The 16,671-nt window shown below is 51.7% G+C and overlaps 1 protein-coding gene across 1 annotated transcript; it reads right to left on the reverse strand.

Moving 5' to 3' along the window:
- Positions 1 to 1,268: 1,268 nt before the first annotated feature.
- On the reverse strand, positions 1,269 to 9,032 carry NXNL2 (nucleoredoxin like 2). Its single transcript, XM_036896916.2, has 2 exons — positions 8,129 to 9,032; positions 1,269 to 1,778 (listed from the first exon to the last, which is right to left on the reverse strand). The coding sequence occupies exons 1-2, from the start codon at positions 8,428 to 8,430 to the stop codon at positions 1,610 to 1,612; spliced, it is 471 nt and encodes a 156-aa protein (XP_036752811.2). The 5' UTR covers positions 8,431 to 9,032; the 3' UTR covers positions 1,269 to 1,609.
- Between the last annotated feature and the right edge of the window lie 7,639 nt (positions 9,033 to 16,671).

Raw genomic sequence — 16,671 nt, forward strand, 5'->3', positions numbered from 1 at the left:
GCTGCGACCCACAGGCTCGGCACGGTTAGGGAGCTGCATCTGGCAGCTCAGGAGGATGTTTACCAGGACGGACCTGTTCCTCCTTTCAAGAAGTTGGTGGTTGTGTTCAAAACACACACACACACACACACACACACACACACAGACACACATATGCATGGTTTGGGGACATTCTATGTGCCAAGAGATGCTCTCCCCTCCAACAAGAATATGTAATGAAAATATTACAATTAGACCTTAAATATTCTCAGCACAAAAAATAAATGGTAACTATGTGACAGGGAGGAGGCTGTAGCTGACCTAGGATGGTAAATGTGTTTCAAATCAACACTTCTACACCTCAGATTTACACAATGTAATATGTCAATTACATCTCAATAAAGCTGGGAAAAAGGCCATAATTAAATTTATATGCCACTTCTTGTTTTAGGAAGAAAACAGCATTCCCACACGCTTTATTTTGGGGGCAAATAACAACCAGGTTAGGTGCACAAATACATCTTTAGTCAACCCCTGAACCCCCCATGATGCTGGGTCTCAGTCCCCTGAGGAAGTTGCTTGATGTGGGGAGGTCAAGGTGGCCGAGGTGTGCGTGTCCCCAGCCCTGTGTCCCCAGCCCTACCCTTGTTAAGCCAACAACAGAAGGCCTGGGTAGAGGGGCATGGGGATTCCTGGCACCTGTGGAGCAGCTTTGCTGCAAGTTCCCGACTGAGGGACCTAGAGAGCCAGTCCTCAGACAGGAGCTGGGCTAGAGGTGGGTGCTGGGGATTTCCCACTTCCCGTCGCCCAGATGGGAGCGCAGCTCAGCTGGAGAGGAGTGAGGAGGCAGTGGGTCCTGGGCAGGCGGGCTGGCAGGGGGGAGGCTGGGCTGGAGGCTGAAACAGCCGCGCCCCCTTGCTTCAGCAAAGACTGGGCCTGGGCTTTGCTTTACCTGGCTTGAGGGGCACCTTTTAGGAGATGTGGAGGCTTCACCTTGAGATGTGAACATACAGCCTTGAAATTCTCCTTCCTTCTAAGATACCATGATGCTATTCAAATAAGTGTGAGAAAACAAAGAAAAAAATCCCAAGGAGACTCATAATTAAAAACTACTCCCCTTGAAAAACAGAACCAAGTGTTTGAGAATGGTAGGTCTGGAGTGCTTCACTTTCCAGGTAAGGCCACTTGGTTTGCCACGAGAGAAGGAAATCAGGGCTCCAGGTGGAGATAGGTTTTAATAAAGCACACAGATTCTGCAAACTTTAGTATTAAATGTAGCTGTGGAAGCAAATCATTAAAATAAATAGATCTCTAAAAATATTAAAATAATTAATAAACACATTATTTTACCTGAAAGAGCCGGTATAAATGCACGTTTTTTATGGCTTTCCGATAGCTCAGTGTGACCATGCTTTAGCTCCTATGAGAAAGCTATGCAAATAATGAAAATTACCACCAACCAGGCTATGGGGGGCACTCTGCCCCAGTATTTCCCTCCTGCTGGAGCTCAGCGCTCCTGCCCTGAAACTAACAGCACCAGAGTGAAGAAAAAGGACGCAGGCTCCTCTTCTCCCAGGGTCGCGCTGAGCAGCCAGTGTGATGCCACCTGCCAGGGCACCAGGACCCCAACTCATCCGGAGAAATTTCGAAAGATGTCGGCCACCTCCACCCAGTTCTGGAAGCAGGCCAGCCCACGCTCCCGGATCTGCGTCCGCCCCTTGTCTGTGATGACCTCCCCGCTGGGCTTCACGATCACAAGCTTGGGAATGGTGGTGATATGGTACCTGGCCCTCAGCTCGCTGCGGAGAGAAGAGGGTGGGCTGCATCAGCTCTGGAAGGCAGCCACTCCCATCTGAGGGGGCCAGGGCCCCACGCGCTGGCCCTGCAAAGCCTTCCCGCCCAGCCTGCCAGTGCCCTCCCGTCACTCGGGTTCCGCTGTGCCCCTCCTCCCTGTAGCCTGCTGTGGCCAGCGCGGGCCCTGGAAAGGTCTCAGTGCTGGAGCTGCTCCACACCTGTGCCGCCCAACCCAGGGCCGCAGCCCCACTCGGATGTGACTGGTAGGCCTGAGGAACTGGACTTTTCATTTTATGTCATTTTGATTTAAATGTAAATATCACGTGTGACTAGTGACTATCGAATTGGACCGTGTGACTTGGAACATAAATGATCAAAAACACTGGCCCTTCTTTTTGATGGGAAGGACCCTATACTCACCAATACCCCAATATGTGTATACCCTCCTGCATCTCAACAGTTGAAAAATTTCAGGTACATATTAAAGTTAAAATGTCATGAATCCTGGATAAATGCAAAGCATGCCAGGCTTTCCACCCTTCGAATTCAAGGACATGCTTGTTAATGTTATGGATGAAACACCTCTTGGCTGTTTATTCCACCATGAAAAAGTGATGCTGTGTGTGACATTTTTTACAAAATTATTTGTATTTATTTAGGGAATGGAGTGTCCACCTTCTTAGCTTCATGCTTCTCCCCATAACCTCTGCCAGGATGCCTGACCCCTAGCCAGGACAGCTGATGAAATCCTGCCACTGTCCATGGCCAGCTTGTACAGCCCATGTTAGCAGTCATCTGCTTTCCCCACCTATCACCTTCAGGACTGTGAGCCTGAGTGGAAGGAAAATGCACTTGAGACCCTCCTGCTACCAAATCTCCTGTGACATCTTTCCCAGGTCTTCCTGCTGCTTTCTGGAGTCCAGGTCAAGGGCAAAGTATAACCCAAGCAGGAAAAATACATTGTCCATACACCCCAATGAAGAGAGACTGTGTCTTATTTTCAAACACCTGTGAGACAGTGACAAAACTGGCATGTCCTTGGCCACAGAGGCATCTGAGTAAGTCTCAAGTGACCAGTGATCTGCAGACCATTTAACCAGGCCCCGATGGGATGGAAACTGGAAACCAGTAAGACACAACTTTTTGGAATGAGTCTAAAAACTACATAACCATATATGTAAAATAGCAATGTAGACTACAAAATAATTAACAGAGCAACATAGAATATTCTATGGCTCCCAAGCTGTAGATACACTCAGTCACAGTTAGGAAGCAGTGGCCTTAAACAAATTTATTCAAAACTAAAGGCCTCTACATACAAGAGTTACGTATTTACTCCAGGAAACTAGAAAAAATTATGATGGAGGGAACACCAGGAAAGCAGAAAGAGGGCCAAGAAAATTAAGGACAGGATCACTAAAACACAGAGTCAGCTTGGAGAGGCCACACAACCAAACCTGGTTCTTAGGGAAGACCAGCTAAGCTCTCCCATGACGGAGCAAGGGACAGGGAGCCAGAAGCATCAGGAATCGGGCCGCGGTGACCCCCCCTGCTCTCGGGATATCACTCGGCGACATGGTCCGGCCTTTTTCAGAAGGAAGCCCTGCACACCACAGGCCAGCAGCCCTGGAAGTCCCCACAGTGACTGATGTGAAAAGGAAAGGTGAGGGGAAAGTGTCTACCATTCCATAAGAACCCTCCTCCCTGAGAAGACACCACAGAGACGGCCCTGCAGAGGCTGCCTTGCAGGACTCATGGACACAGACTCTGTCATGCCAGCTGCGGCCCGAGGGCACGAGGTGAGGTGGTCACACGCGGCAACATAGGCCCTGGGACTTAAGGTGGGAAGGGCATGTAGGGACCCAGCCCTCTCCAGGGCCTGCCCGACCCTGAAGTGGAAGTGCCTAAGAAACTAGCTTTCCCCGAAGGCATAAAGCAGAAACAGACCCAAAGAAAAACCGGGGGAACAGCCCCGGCAAAAAGGCTGCAGGGGACAGCCAGCGCCCCTCCTCACAGCCGCGGCCCACAGTCCCGGCGGAGGGGTAGTCCCCACACCGCTCCCAGGGCTGCAGGCTCAACCGAGCACCCACGCCCTCAGAAAGGGAGGTGATGGTCCGTCTGGGACTCTACCATCCAGGGCCATGGGCTCACCCCAGGCCAGGAGGAGGCCCTGGGGGGCTCTTGGGGGCTGCAGGGGCCTCTCCCGGAGGTGAGCCCTGTCCTGATGCAGCGTCTGCCTCTCTGTTCTGGTGCTGCAGCAGCCGGCGCCCAGGGTCCAACCCTTGAGCAGTGTGTCTGCAGCAGTGTGGGGTCAGCACCAAAATCATAAGGAATGCAGTCTCCTGCCCTGCTGAGGGAGTGGAGCCCACGATCCCAAGGGAGAGCAGGCCTGGAGGGGAAGCTGACAGTGCCCTGTGCAGCCTGGGGAGCCATGGCCTCAGCACCCCTGGCCCTCCACTTTCCAGCATTGACTAGCTGTGAGACTTGAGCAAGCTAATCAACCTCCCTGAAGCCTGCACTCCTCATCTGCACCGTGGGAATAACTATAACAGAAACCACCCGCTGGGCTGTTGTGAGGATTAAGTGATTCATCTATGTACAGTTTAGCAAGGACTTGGAACATAAATGATCAAAAACACTGGCCCTTCTTATTGATGGGAAGGACCCACTCCCAATTCCAGATGGGCCACCGCCCAGTCAGCACATCCCTTGACCCTGGCTACACTAACCAGCACCAGAATGGGTAACTAGCTGACTCAGAACCGCGGAGACCTGCAGAGAGCTTGCCTGTATGCTGGCAAAGAGGAAGGTGTGAAGATGCGCAGCCTGAGACACAGCCACTCTGCTGCCACGAAGGGGGACTGGATTTGCCAGGTAGCAACGGGCTACAGCCTGTCAAGAAGCAAGAGTGGCGGAAAGCAGAGTCATGAAATTGTGTCCTCAGCGGCCTCCCACCACCCTTGAGACCAGCTCCTGGCTGTGGGTGGTTCAGTTAAGCTGATGACCAATAACCTCTATTGTTCAAGCTTTGAATTGCTCTCATTGTTTTAATCACTTGCAACATTAAATCAAGCTCTCACACAGTCAGGAGGATGCCAGGAAAGCTAGGCTTTGGAACAGGCATTTAGTTGCTCCGGTTTATCTTCAAAGAGTCACCAGTGTGGCCAGCAAATCCCCACCCTGGCAGCATCTGCCTGGGGACAGCTGTAGCCCTGGAGCCACCCAGGAGAGGTGCCTAACCACCTCCTCCCCAGAAGTTGCCTCCATCCCCTTGGGCACTGTGTCCACAGAGAACACACTCTGCCTTGGAAAGGACAGAGCCTGAGGCAGGCCAAACGGAGGTGTGGTGACAGCATTTTCAACACCTCGGGGAAATGCGGGAGCCCAGCTCCCCCCTGCCCTCAGTGCTGGGCACTGTTGCAATGTGCTGCCCCCCTTCATTTGACACAGTGCAGCCTTGTTCCTGGCGCCACCACTCTGAGTTGTCATGGCAACTTCTGGCTCCTGTCTCTCTCCATCTCGGCCACCAACAGGCTGTTACCAAGCAGATCTCCCTACTTGTACCAACCATCCATCAAACAAGCTCCCACCAGGCACCAAACACTGAACAAAGTCTGGTCCAATCTTGGGGCCAAAGAGACCTCCAAACACACTCTCCTAATAGGGGGTGGCACTGGGCTCAAGCTGTGAAGGGCACAGGCCTCCCCAGGTGTCTCCAGGGGCCCAGAGGAGTGCGGGCTGCCAGAGAAGTGGGGGCTCTAGGCTTGGGGGTTGGCATGTGCACAGCCTCTGGAGGTGGGAAAGTATGTGGAACATTCTGGAACATCAGTTGTCCATTCTGGAAAGGTGGTAACAGGAGGCTGGGGCAGGAGGTGAGTGTGGGTCAGACACTGGAGGGCAGGCAAGATGGGACTGAGCCCCATGGGCAGCAGGAGCACTGGGAGCTGGTGAGCCGGCCTCTTAGGAGTGAGGTCAGTGTGAAATGGGGCCCAGGATGTGGGTCCCGAGGCCAGGAGCCCCAGTTAGAGCAGGCAGGTGGCCCAGGGCCTCAATGAAGGAGGTAGACAGATGGAATCTGGATTCGGTGCCCACATGGCTGTGTTGTCAGGAGGCCCAGGAGGATCTGGAACATGGGGCTGGGAAGGAGGCAAGGGGACAGGGGGCAAGTGCTCTCAGCTGTGGGGGGCAGGAAACATCACCATCTCGGCAGGAGAGCAGCGACTGGCACCGCGCTTGTGGCAGCTTCCCTGGAAAGTCAACATCTCTGCAACTCTGGGACTTGGTGAGTGGCTCTGGGTGTTTTTCCTGCATCTGCAGCCCTCCTGCCTCCGGCCCCACCCAAGAGGGCCCCAGGGGGCTCTGTGGGGATTTCTATTCCTTGTCCAGAGACTCAGGTGGTCACAGGACATCCAGGGGAAAGTGGATGAAGCAGTTTTGGCCTCTCACCATGACTGAGCAAGTCAGGCGCAGGTGACCACTGCCTGGACCCACCTTCCCACGGCACCAAGCAGAGTGCGGTGTTCTGCACACATTAGGAACTTCCCAAAAGGCCTTTAGTTTTCCTTGGTGACAGCTACTTACACTTCACTCATGATCTGATTCCATAAATCCAAGCTCAGCAGAATTTAGGACAGAGCCCCTGAAAGGCCCACAGAGGGGCCTGCTTCCTACCATACAGATAGCAATGATAGGGTAATGATGTTCAGCCTTGGAAGCGGGACAGAGAAGGAGCTACACTCCCCAGAAGAAATACCAACACCAACTCCTGGGGAGAGGCTGGAGGGCTGAGGTGGCTGGGACTCCTCTCGGTCCTGAACTGCTCAGCTGCCTGAGTGGACCTCGGGGGCTTTGACGGATTAAGGAGGACACAGAAGAGGGCCCTGCCAGGCCCTCCCCATCGAGGCCATGCTGCTGAGGCTCTCTGTAGATAGGAAGCTTCCAGAGTCGGATAGGACTGGTCGCTGCACCTCAGTGGCACCCCTGTGAAAGGGGCCAATGGTTGCAGGTTGCAGAGTGCCTCGGAATTCAGGTGCCTGTGCATCATCGTTTGTCGCGTGATGTGTCACCATCATGAGCAATTAAATGCCTTGCCTGTGGTCAATCCACGAGTGAATCCCAGAGCTGGGCGCTGCCCAGGGCAGGAGCTCTTTGCCTGATTTCTAACATGGTCCCTCTGCCACTTTCAGAATGAGGTGTGTTTAAAGTCTGTGTATAACTTGAGCACTAAGCCAATCAAAACACATTTCACAACCACCACAGAGGAGCGGCTGTAATGAATACGAGTAAATCACTTAGATTTATCACGTTAGTTGTTATTTAGATTCATTGTCACTGTCACTTAGATTTCATGCCTAAGATTTTTCCAGTCCTGCAGGGTGAGGCCTGGGGAAGCAGGCATCCCCCTGAGGGCCCGGACCCTGGGCTTTCTCAGCCTCACCCACAGCCTGTGTTTCCAGAGGAATTACCCTCCCCTGTGAAGTTCCAGAGTCAGCTTCCATTTTAACTGTCCAGAAGGAATGTCATCTCAGGATAATTAATGGGGTGGGATGGGTGGGGAGTAATGCCACAACTGAATAATAATCCCTAGAAAAATGCAACACAGGCCCCTCTGAAACTAACCCAGAAATTCACCGGCACACGCACTCAGGGGATGGTGGGCTAAGGCACTTTGTGAAGGCCACTTAACCAGGTCTGCGCTCACAGCAGGGAGCGGGACTCCGACACCCCCACACCTGCAGCCATCACGGCCCTGCCCTCCTCGCCTCTGCCTCCTCCCCCAGTCCTCCCAGCCCCTCCCCTGCTCCCCCTCCCCCACCTTTCTCCCCTTCCCATTCCCTCCGTGGAGCCCAGGACCCCAGCCAGTGAAGAGCCGGCTCCATTTCTAGTTCATCAAGGTGCCCCCGCCCCCCCATTGCCGAGTCTTTTCTAAGCGAGGGTGGGCGGGACCCTTCAGAGGGCGGGGGTCACTGTCACCTGCTGCCTGCCTGCAGCAAACGCCTGTACCGTTAGGAAATCGCAGTCCCCACACGCAAAAGTGAGGCCGCCATGATGTCAAGTCTGGGTTCCTGCAGCCCCAGAGTTCCGCCCTGCGCCCCGCCAGGTCCCGCAGCACCCCCGCACAGCGCACCCAGAGAGTTAGAAATGCAGATCCCTGAGCCCCAGACCCCCGAGCTAGAGACTGCGGAGGGCCAGGTCGGGGCTCCACAAGCCCCTGGAGATATGGATGCCCCCGGATGAGGCCGAACGCGAAGGGGTGGGCAGGGGGATGCGGTGGTTGGTGGGGGATGCTGTGTGGGGGGTGTGGGGAGTGTCCCAAAGGCCCCCTGCAGGGGAGGCGCGCGGGCGGCCCACTCACTGCCGCAGCGGGTCCTGGAAGGGCAGCGCCAGCCAGGCGCCGTGCAGCTCGCTCATGAAGGCCAGCATGTCCTGCGCGCTGCTGTCCGCCGACACGAAGACCACCTCGAAGGGCGCGGGCGGGCGCGCCTCGTCCACCAGCGCCTCGTAGAACCTGCTGAGCAGCGGCGTGAAGTCGCGGCTGGGTGCGCACCGGCCCGCGGCGAAGTACAGCGCCACGACTTTGTTCTGCAGCGCCGCCTCGGCCTCCACCCACGCGCCGTCGCGGGTCACCAGGCGTCGCCCGCCCAGCACATCCACCATGGCGCGAGCGCGGGGACACCTACAGGCGGCGGCGGCGGTAAGCGCAGGGGGCTGTCAGCAGCGGGAGCCGAGGGCGGCGGTGAGCGCGGGCGGGGGACACCTTCGCGGGACAGACACCGGCGTGGGCGGAGGCGGCTGGGAGCGCGGGCCCGGGGTCCCGTGGGATGGACGCGAGAGGCCAGAAGACCCCTCCAGGGACCGGGAGGCTGGAGCCCTGGGGCTGTCGCGGTGGGCGCCGGCCCGGTCCGGCGGGTGAGGCGCTCGCCCAGGCGAGAACCGAAGGAGTTCGCGCCGCAGCACTCCGCACTCAGTGACCGAGATAAAGCATATTCCAATGTAATATTTTTAAAAGTCAAAATCAACGTTGTAAAGCTTATGGTAAGCAACACATCAAACGTGTAAATGAAGACAGGCTCCCAGCCTGCCCTCGGACACCCCGTGCGCCCTGCTCCCTGGGTCCCGCCCAGCCCCGCGGGGAGCCACGGAAACGCGCAACTCCATTCACAGGGAGCCGCCCGCCAGGCTGGAGGCTGTCGGCGCACCTGCGGGGCTGGAGGCTGTTGGCGCACTGGGCATAGCCCAGGACAAGTGGAAACTGCAAGAACTGATCCTGTTCCAGGAAGCGCGGCCGCCAAAGCCTCCACTCACTCACTGTGTTCTTGGAAGACTAAGGGAATTTAAAGGTGAATAGGAAAATAAAATTGGGAAGAGCTATGAATCTTGCATGTGTGCTCCCTGACTTTTGTTAAAGCTCAAAAATAAGATGAATGGAATGTGGCTAAACTCCAGATACCATTAAGACTACGTTGATCTGTTTGGCCTTTCCTCTTCTATCCTATCAGTGAGCAAAGCAGAGGGCATTCCTTTTACATCCACCTGCCCACCAGAGAAAGCCCCGGTTATTTGGGTAAATACCGCGTGCTCAGGGAGAGCTGGGCGCCCTTCCCAGAAGAGCAGCGCACACGGGGACCAGGGTGCAGGCTGGCAGCCTTCCCAGAAGGGAGATCTGGAAGAGCACAGCCCAGGAGGCCAGTGGACAGGCACCCCTCCTCACCAGGGCCCTCCAACCCCCCGGTGCTGCTCTGAATGTGTGTGAGAGGGGACCGTGCTCTGGAGATATCTGTGTGGGACACCTTATCCACTGTCCTCAACCAGGCTTCAGGGGCTTCCCAGGACCCTCCTGTCCATGAGCTTGTTCACCTCTCACCCTATCACACTGGCTACTCCTAAAGGTGGGCGGGGACTACAGGTGTCATGAGAGGCAGAAGGATGCTCACCACCCTCTCCTGCTCAGCTGGAACCAAGCCCCCACCCTACACACATTTTCCCCCACCAAGCACACAAACAGCTATAGGTGGAAGTCCAGAAACAGACTTAGGTGACCCCGAATCCCCGCTGGGACACGCAGCATCAGTTCATACCAGACTTCCTTCCTGGCATCTGAGGGTGCCCAGAATGCAGGCATCTGCTAATCAGCTTTACATGCCCTGGGTGATCACAGCCCAGGCGGGCAGCTTTCCCACTCGAGGATGTGAGCAGTGCCATGAGGGCCTCTGGGGGCCTCCCCACCCTGCCTGAGTCCCCGCTCCCTGACTCCCTAACATACTCCACTCTCTCATCCATTCCCCACTGAAACTTGAGCACAATCTTCTCCACATTTCCTCCCATGTCCTGACAGAATGTAGGCTCCTCTGGGCCATCTTCTTGCCTCCACCGCATCCTTGGGCCCTGCCCTCAGTCTTCCTTAGCCCGTCTTAGAAAGAATCCCACTAAGGCATCCCCTACCCTGGGGCTGATCACCCTGGGTTGCCTTCAGCAAGAATCCCCCAGCCCTTGATGCCCCCTCTTAGTAGTTTTCCATGCACCCCACTCCCAACTCTGCTTCTTGAACATAAATCCCCACCCATCTTGCATTTGGAAATTGAACACGTACTGCAATGCCATTACCGGAGCACTGGGTGGAGCCTGTTTCCATCACCTTTAATGAGTGTTTGGCTCTATTTCTCTTGAATGAAGTGCAGCTGCTTGGCCAGTGCCGTCCTGGCACACTCACAACAGGTGCTTCGCAGGGCCTGGCAAGACCAAGGGCATCCGATGGTCCTTGGAGAGGGCGGGAGGCCTCAGAACAGACATTGGTGCAGCAATGGCTGCCAAGCTCCAACTCCTCTGCCCTACCTGGCACAGGGAAGGAGTCACTGCCTCGTGGAGGGGCCAGAGGTGGGAGAGGGCTCCTTGCAGGTTGGCCTGGGCCCTGAACTTAGGAGACACCTGATTTTCTCCTCCCAAGCCTCCCGGTAAGCTTTCCTGGGGGACACATGGCCAGCCTTTCCTGCTTGGTCAGAGGTCCCGGTGCCACATGGCACTGGTGTGCGGCACTCTCGCACTCGTCTCCCAGATTACAGTGGATGCTAACCACCCCCCTGGCTCCACTGGGAGGAGCTGCATGTGCCTGCCTTTCAGTTAGCTGGCGAGAGGAGCCCCGTGGCTGCTACCGGTGTGCCTTATGGCAGTGTCCTTGTCACACGGTGGATCTACAAGGTGACAATCATCTGCCTGGGGCCACAGCCTCTTCAGGGATGTTTCTCCAGCTGAGCCATGTTTGCAAACTTGCCATTTCAATGTCATCTCCAAACACAGTCATCAGGGCCTCTGGGGGCAGCTCAAGATGACAGCCCAAATTAGCAGCCAAGAGCATGACCAGAGTGTGACCCGGCACCAGGGAGGCCAGTGCCACTGGCAGTATCGCCATTTCACATGTTGCTGCCCCCAGGCTCTGCCTAGAACCATGGCACCAGAGTGGGTCTGCCCATGGGCTCACACCCACCAGACAGCACCAGACCCGCCACTCGCCTGCCTTCCCTTCTTGGAAGTCGGCCTTGTCTCAGGGGTCTTCAGGCAGCTTCTCTGAGGTCTAATGGACACATATCATGAACTGTCTACACCAGGTGAGCACCCGCTTGAGCCAACTTATGGAGTTGTGCTCCCACCACCACACCCAAGGTCACGGTTCCCTCACCTGCTCCTATGCAGGTGGCCCCATGCCTGGCCCGCCCATAACCAGGACCCCACTTTCAGGCCAGTGTCCTCTGTAGGACATTTCACAGAGATGCGGTCACACTGCATGGCCTCCCCACCGGCTGCTGGCACCCATGGATGCCTCTCCCCAGCAGTCCCATCATATGGGCACAGCATACTGTGTCTACTCCCTGGCTGGTGGGAATCTGGATTATTTCTGCTCTGAACTATGAGGAATATAAACATCTGGTCACAAGTTTTCTTAGACATCTTTTCAACTCACATATAGGAGCCTTGAGCCCTATGGTACATTTATATTAACTTTTTAGCAAACTGCTTACCTGCTTTGCAAAAGGGGGGCTGCTGCTCTGCAACTTTAACTGCATCACCATCGCCTGTCCTCTGGATGCCAGCCGCTCCGGGACAGGAAGTGATGCCTCCGTTTCCCCTGCATGCCCGAGGACAGTGGACAGTGACCTTTGGGAGTTTGTTGGCCACTTGCACACCTTCTTGGGGAGCAGTCTATGCACATCCTCTGCACACTTCTTGTTCTTCTTGCCTTCTTGTTAGAGTTCTTTATATATTCTAGAAACGGATCCTTCCATAGGATTTGCAGTATGTTCTTCCAGATTGTGGCTTGTTTCCTCATTTCCTTTAAGTGTCTAATGACACACACAAGCTTTCAATTCTGATGAAGTCTAATTTATCTCTGTTACCTTTTATGGATTATACATTTGGTGTATATAAGAAATCTTTGTCAAACCCAAAGTCATGAAAACTTCTCTAAGTTCCATACTTTCAGCTCTTACACTTGGGTCTGTGATCCATCTTGAGTTCATTTTTATGTATAATGAAGGGTCTAAATTCCCGTTTGCATGTGGATGTCCCATTCTTCCAGCTGCATCTGTTAAAAAGGCAATCTTTCCTCCACTGAATTCTTGGTACCACTGAGAAAAACCAACTGACCATGAATTTAAGGCTAATGTCAGGACTCTCGATTGCTTCACTGAGATGGAGATTCATTGGATTTTCTCAATATATCCTTACACCAGTACAATGTTATCCTGATTGTTGTAGATTTAATTTTGAAATCAGAAGTTCTACAAATTTGTTATTTTTCAATATATGTTTTGCCTATTATGAATCCTTTCCATTTCCGTAAAAATTTTAGGATCAGTTTGCCAATTCCTGCAACAAAGCCTGCGGGTATTCTGACAGGGACTGTGTATTAATACTGAGTCTTCTGAGCCATGAACACAGAATGTTTCTCTGTTTATTTAATCTTCATTAACTATTCTTAGCAGTATTTTACAGTTTTCTGTGTAAAATCTTATACTTCTATTAAATTTATTCCCAAGTACTTTAACCTTTTTGATACTATTGTGGCTGGAATAAATTTCATTTCAGATATTCACTGAATATATAGAAATGCATTTGATTTTTGTATACAGATCTTGCAATTTTGCTGAACTCTTTAGCCCTTAAGATTTTTGACAAAGAATCATGTCACCTGCAAATACAATTTCTTCTCTTCCTTTTCCACTAGGATGCTTTTAATTTTTCTTGTTTGACTGCAGGGCTATAACTTAGAGTACAATGTTGAATAGATAGGATGAGAGTAGATACCTCTGCCATCCTAGATCCTGGAGTGAGTGTAGCTGTTCTTCCACCATTAAGTGTCATGTTAGCTGTAGACTTTTTATGGGTTCCTTTCATTGGGTTGAGCAAATTCTATTTTTTGAGTTTTGATCATGAATGAATGCTACATTCTGTCAAAATCTTTTGAGATGGCTTTTGCCCTTTGTCCTTGCATCTATTAACATGGCAGGACACACCAACTGGGTTTCTTGCATTTAATCTCACTTGGTCCCATACCGAAGCCTTCCTGTATATCATTGGACTTGAAGATTCTTGTCTGTGTAATCATAGAGACATAGAGGTGGTATGTTGTTTTCTGCTTTGGTATTGGGAAGTGGTGGCCTCACAGCACACAGCTGGCAAGTGTTCCTCCTCTTCTACTTTCTGAGTCTATGAATGGTGGTGTTTCTTCTCTGAATGTTTGGTAGCATTCACAAGTGAAGCTATCTGGTCCTAGACTTCAGTTATGGGAAGTCTTATCTCTAGCTCAAATTCTGTTATGGATCTCGTAGAATTTATTTCATCTTAAGTTTCAATAGTTTGTGTCCTAAGATTTATCCATACCACTTGAGTTTTCTAATATGTTGGCATAAAGTTATTCACAGTATTTCCCTATAATTCTCTAATTTCTAATTCTCTACATTGGAAGTAATGTCCTGTCTTTCACTCCTGATGATAATTTCTGTCTTCTCTCTCTTGGATAGTGTAGCCAAAGGTTGCCAAACTTGATCTTTTCAAAGAGCCAACCACTGGTCTGATTTTTATTTATTTGTTTTTATTTCTTATTTCACTGATCTCCAAACTAACTTTTATTCTTTCTTCCTTTGTTTCCTTCATTTTGCTTTTTTTCCTAGTTTTTTAAGGTGAAAGCTTGGACAATTGAGATCTTTTTAACAGAGGTATTTACAACTATTAATTTCCCTGAGAAAACTCTTTTAAGCTGCATCTCATAAATTCTTATATATTGTTATGATTAACACTTATTAAAAAGTGCTTTTCAATTTATTTTACAAACATCTCTTTAGTGATCATTTATTGTAGTTTTTGCAAAATTCAAACTCTTCCAGAGAAGTAACAAGGAATGTAATGCAAAATCCAGGTTATATTAGGTAACCAATTCAAGCTCTGTATCTCAGATCCTAAAAAAATAGAATGATACATTATAATGTAACATGAAGCACACTAAGATCTCTATCTACACATATATCACATATAGTCTAATAATCAGACTAATGTGAGCTATCTCTAAAGTAAACAGGTTGTGTTTGGCATTAAGCCATTGCACACACACTCCCATGTCATAATTCAGATAGTTACAGACTGAATTCCAGACTCTTAATGACAAATAGGAATTCTGTGGAACACACAGTTGAGGTCATTATTCAGAGAAACTCCAAGAGTACATGACAAGTGAATTGTGATGAAATACTATTTCATTCCTACAATGAAGTAGCTTCTTATAATAAATAACATGTATCTTCCAAAGTTATAAAATGGCATCAATCCTTTTTCCTGAGTTAAATTAGTGGGTGACAGGTTGAGGCATCCTGCAGGTGAAAATCTTTGGTACAAGGTATTTCCTGGCCTGCAGGGTTTCTTTCTGTTTTGTTTAAAATCTTACTGGGTATCCTTTCAGGAACAGAATAGAGGCACTCTAAACGTTACCCGCGTTTCATTTCAGATGGAGCTACCCAGGCCTCTGGCTGCTGGAGCCTGAAGGTTGTTTTCCATCAGGAAATCGTTCTGAACGGCCACTGTGGACAAGGGTCACCTGGCTGAGGACAGAGGCAGAACCAGCACAGCCTGGCTTGTAACAGGCGACACTCAAGAATGCCATGTGCTGGTGATCTGAGCAGCCTGGAAACATCCACAGAGCCCCAAATGCACCAACCTTAATCATTTGCACAGTTCCAAGGTCTTTTAAGAATAGTAAGGATATATTGATATAAAACTTTGGTCGTTAGAAATGTAAAAGCACTTTCTCATCATCCCTGAAATACAGCCTTGCAAATATCAAACAACGAAAGATTCCATGACTTTTTACTAGGCCTAAGACCGCAGACCCTCAGTCTCTAGTTTGAATGTGCCTAAAATTACTCAGAGGAAGCCTCTCAGGCTGCAGTTTCCTGGGCCCCGATTTCAGTCTACATGAAGCCTGGGATTCTGCCTTTTTACCACCCTCACCTGGCTGTTCCCCTGCTGATGCACACACGGCCTCAGAAACACCAGCCTGGGTAGATGGGTGACAGCCACTTGTCACTCTTGCTGATCACTCTGAAGGACCATCCATTCCTGAAGACTACCCGAGTTCACATGCTCTGCCCTGGCTCTTTGCTGCCCCTGCTGCCCCCAGGAGTAGAGAGCTCACCGCAGAGTTCTCAGCATGATTAAGGCACCAGGGGAAAGCACACTAACACACCTTTTAAAGACATGAGGTAGCACCTGAATTTCTGGAGGGGCTCATTTGGGCTCCCAAGCAGCCATGTGCAGTGAGGTTTTGAAAGGATGTGTTAACTGCTGACAGGGCAACAGAAGGGAGGAGGAAACGGGTTCATTTGTGGAAGAGGAAATGGTCCCAACAGCCTACAGGACATTTCACTACTTGGTGCCTGCTCCAACAGGCAACCTGGGCTCTTTCTTCTGCCATCCCTGGTCACCAATGCATGATGCTAAGGTGGAAGGGGACAGTCAGATCTTCGCTGGCATTCCCAGACACCACTCAGGAAGAACTCCCATGTTAAACCATGAAAGGGCTCCAAACTGCCACGGCAAACCCCACACTCAACACACATGCCCTTCACTGGGAGCCACGCAGGACCAGCTGTGGATTCGGATTTGGCTCCTCTGTCCTTCATGGCCTCCTGCCAATGCACAACAGGAGTGTAGCTGAGATGCAGGCACGCACAGACCTGCATGCAAAGTGATTCTCTTGCCTGTGTTCAGGAGTGGACACTGGGATGGACGGTCTGGACAGCTCTTGGAGGGCAGTGCTTCTGACGAGGAAGGAGCCGAGGGAGGCTGGTAGCAGGAGCCTGACATTGCAGGCTGGGTGTCGTCTCAGCATCCAGCAGGAGGAACAGTCATCTTCACCAGGGACTCCACTGGCCTGGGCTACTCCCTGTCTGCAACCGTGATTGGTGACAGCACCACCACTCTATCGGGTGGCTAATGGCGGCAGCACGTTATGGAAATGTCAAGCCGGGGGTCAGTGCACCCCTGGGCTGCCTCCTGACTGTGCCGTGCCTCACCGGGTGCCCTGGGGCTGGTGGAGGGCCCGAAGGGGACAGCTAGGCAAGGACAGACTCCCGGGTGAAGCTGCCTGGAGTTTTTCTTCTGAGGCTGAAGGGCACCAGCAGAGTATGAACTATCTTGCCCCTTTCTCAGTGATGACCTTTCACGTATATCCCTTTAGGGGAAGTTTTCTTCTCAAAGTCACCCCAACCCAGAACTTTTTCAAAAGGAAACTCTGGGTTTACTTCCCAGTGAACTAGGAGCCACCCCTCTGAAAAACCATGACACAAGATTCTTGAAACCTTGGTGTAAAGATCATGAAAAGTAAATAAATCAAGCACCAAAATGTATTAACAT

Source organism: Manis pentadactyla, chromosome 3 (genome assembly GCF_030020395.1).
Source record: "Manis pentadactyla isolate mManPen7 chromosome 3, mManPen7.hap1, whole genome shotgun sequence".
Taxonomy (NCBI): Eukaryota; Metazoa; Chordata; class Mammalia; order Pholidota; family Manidae; genus Manis; species Manis pentadactyla.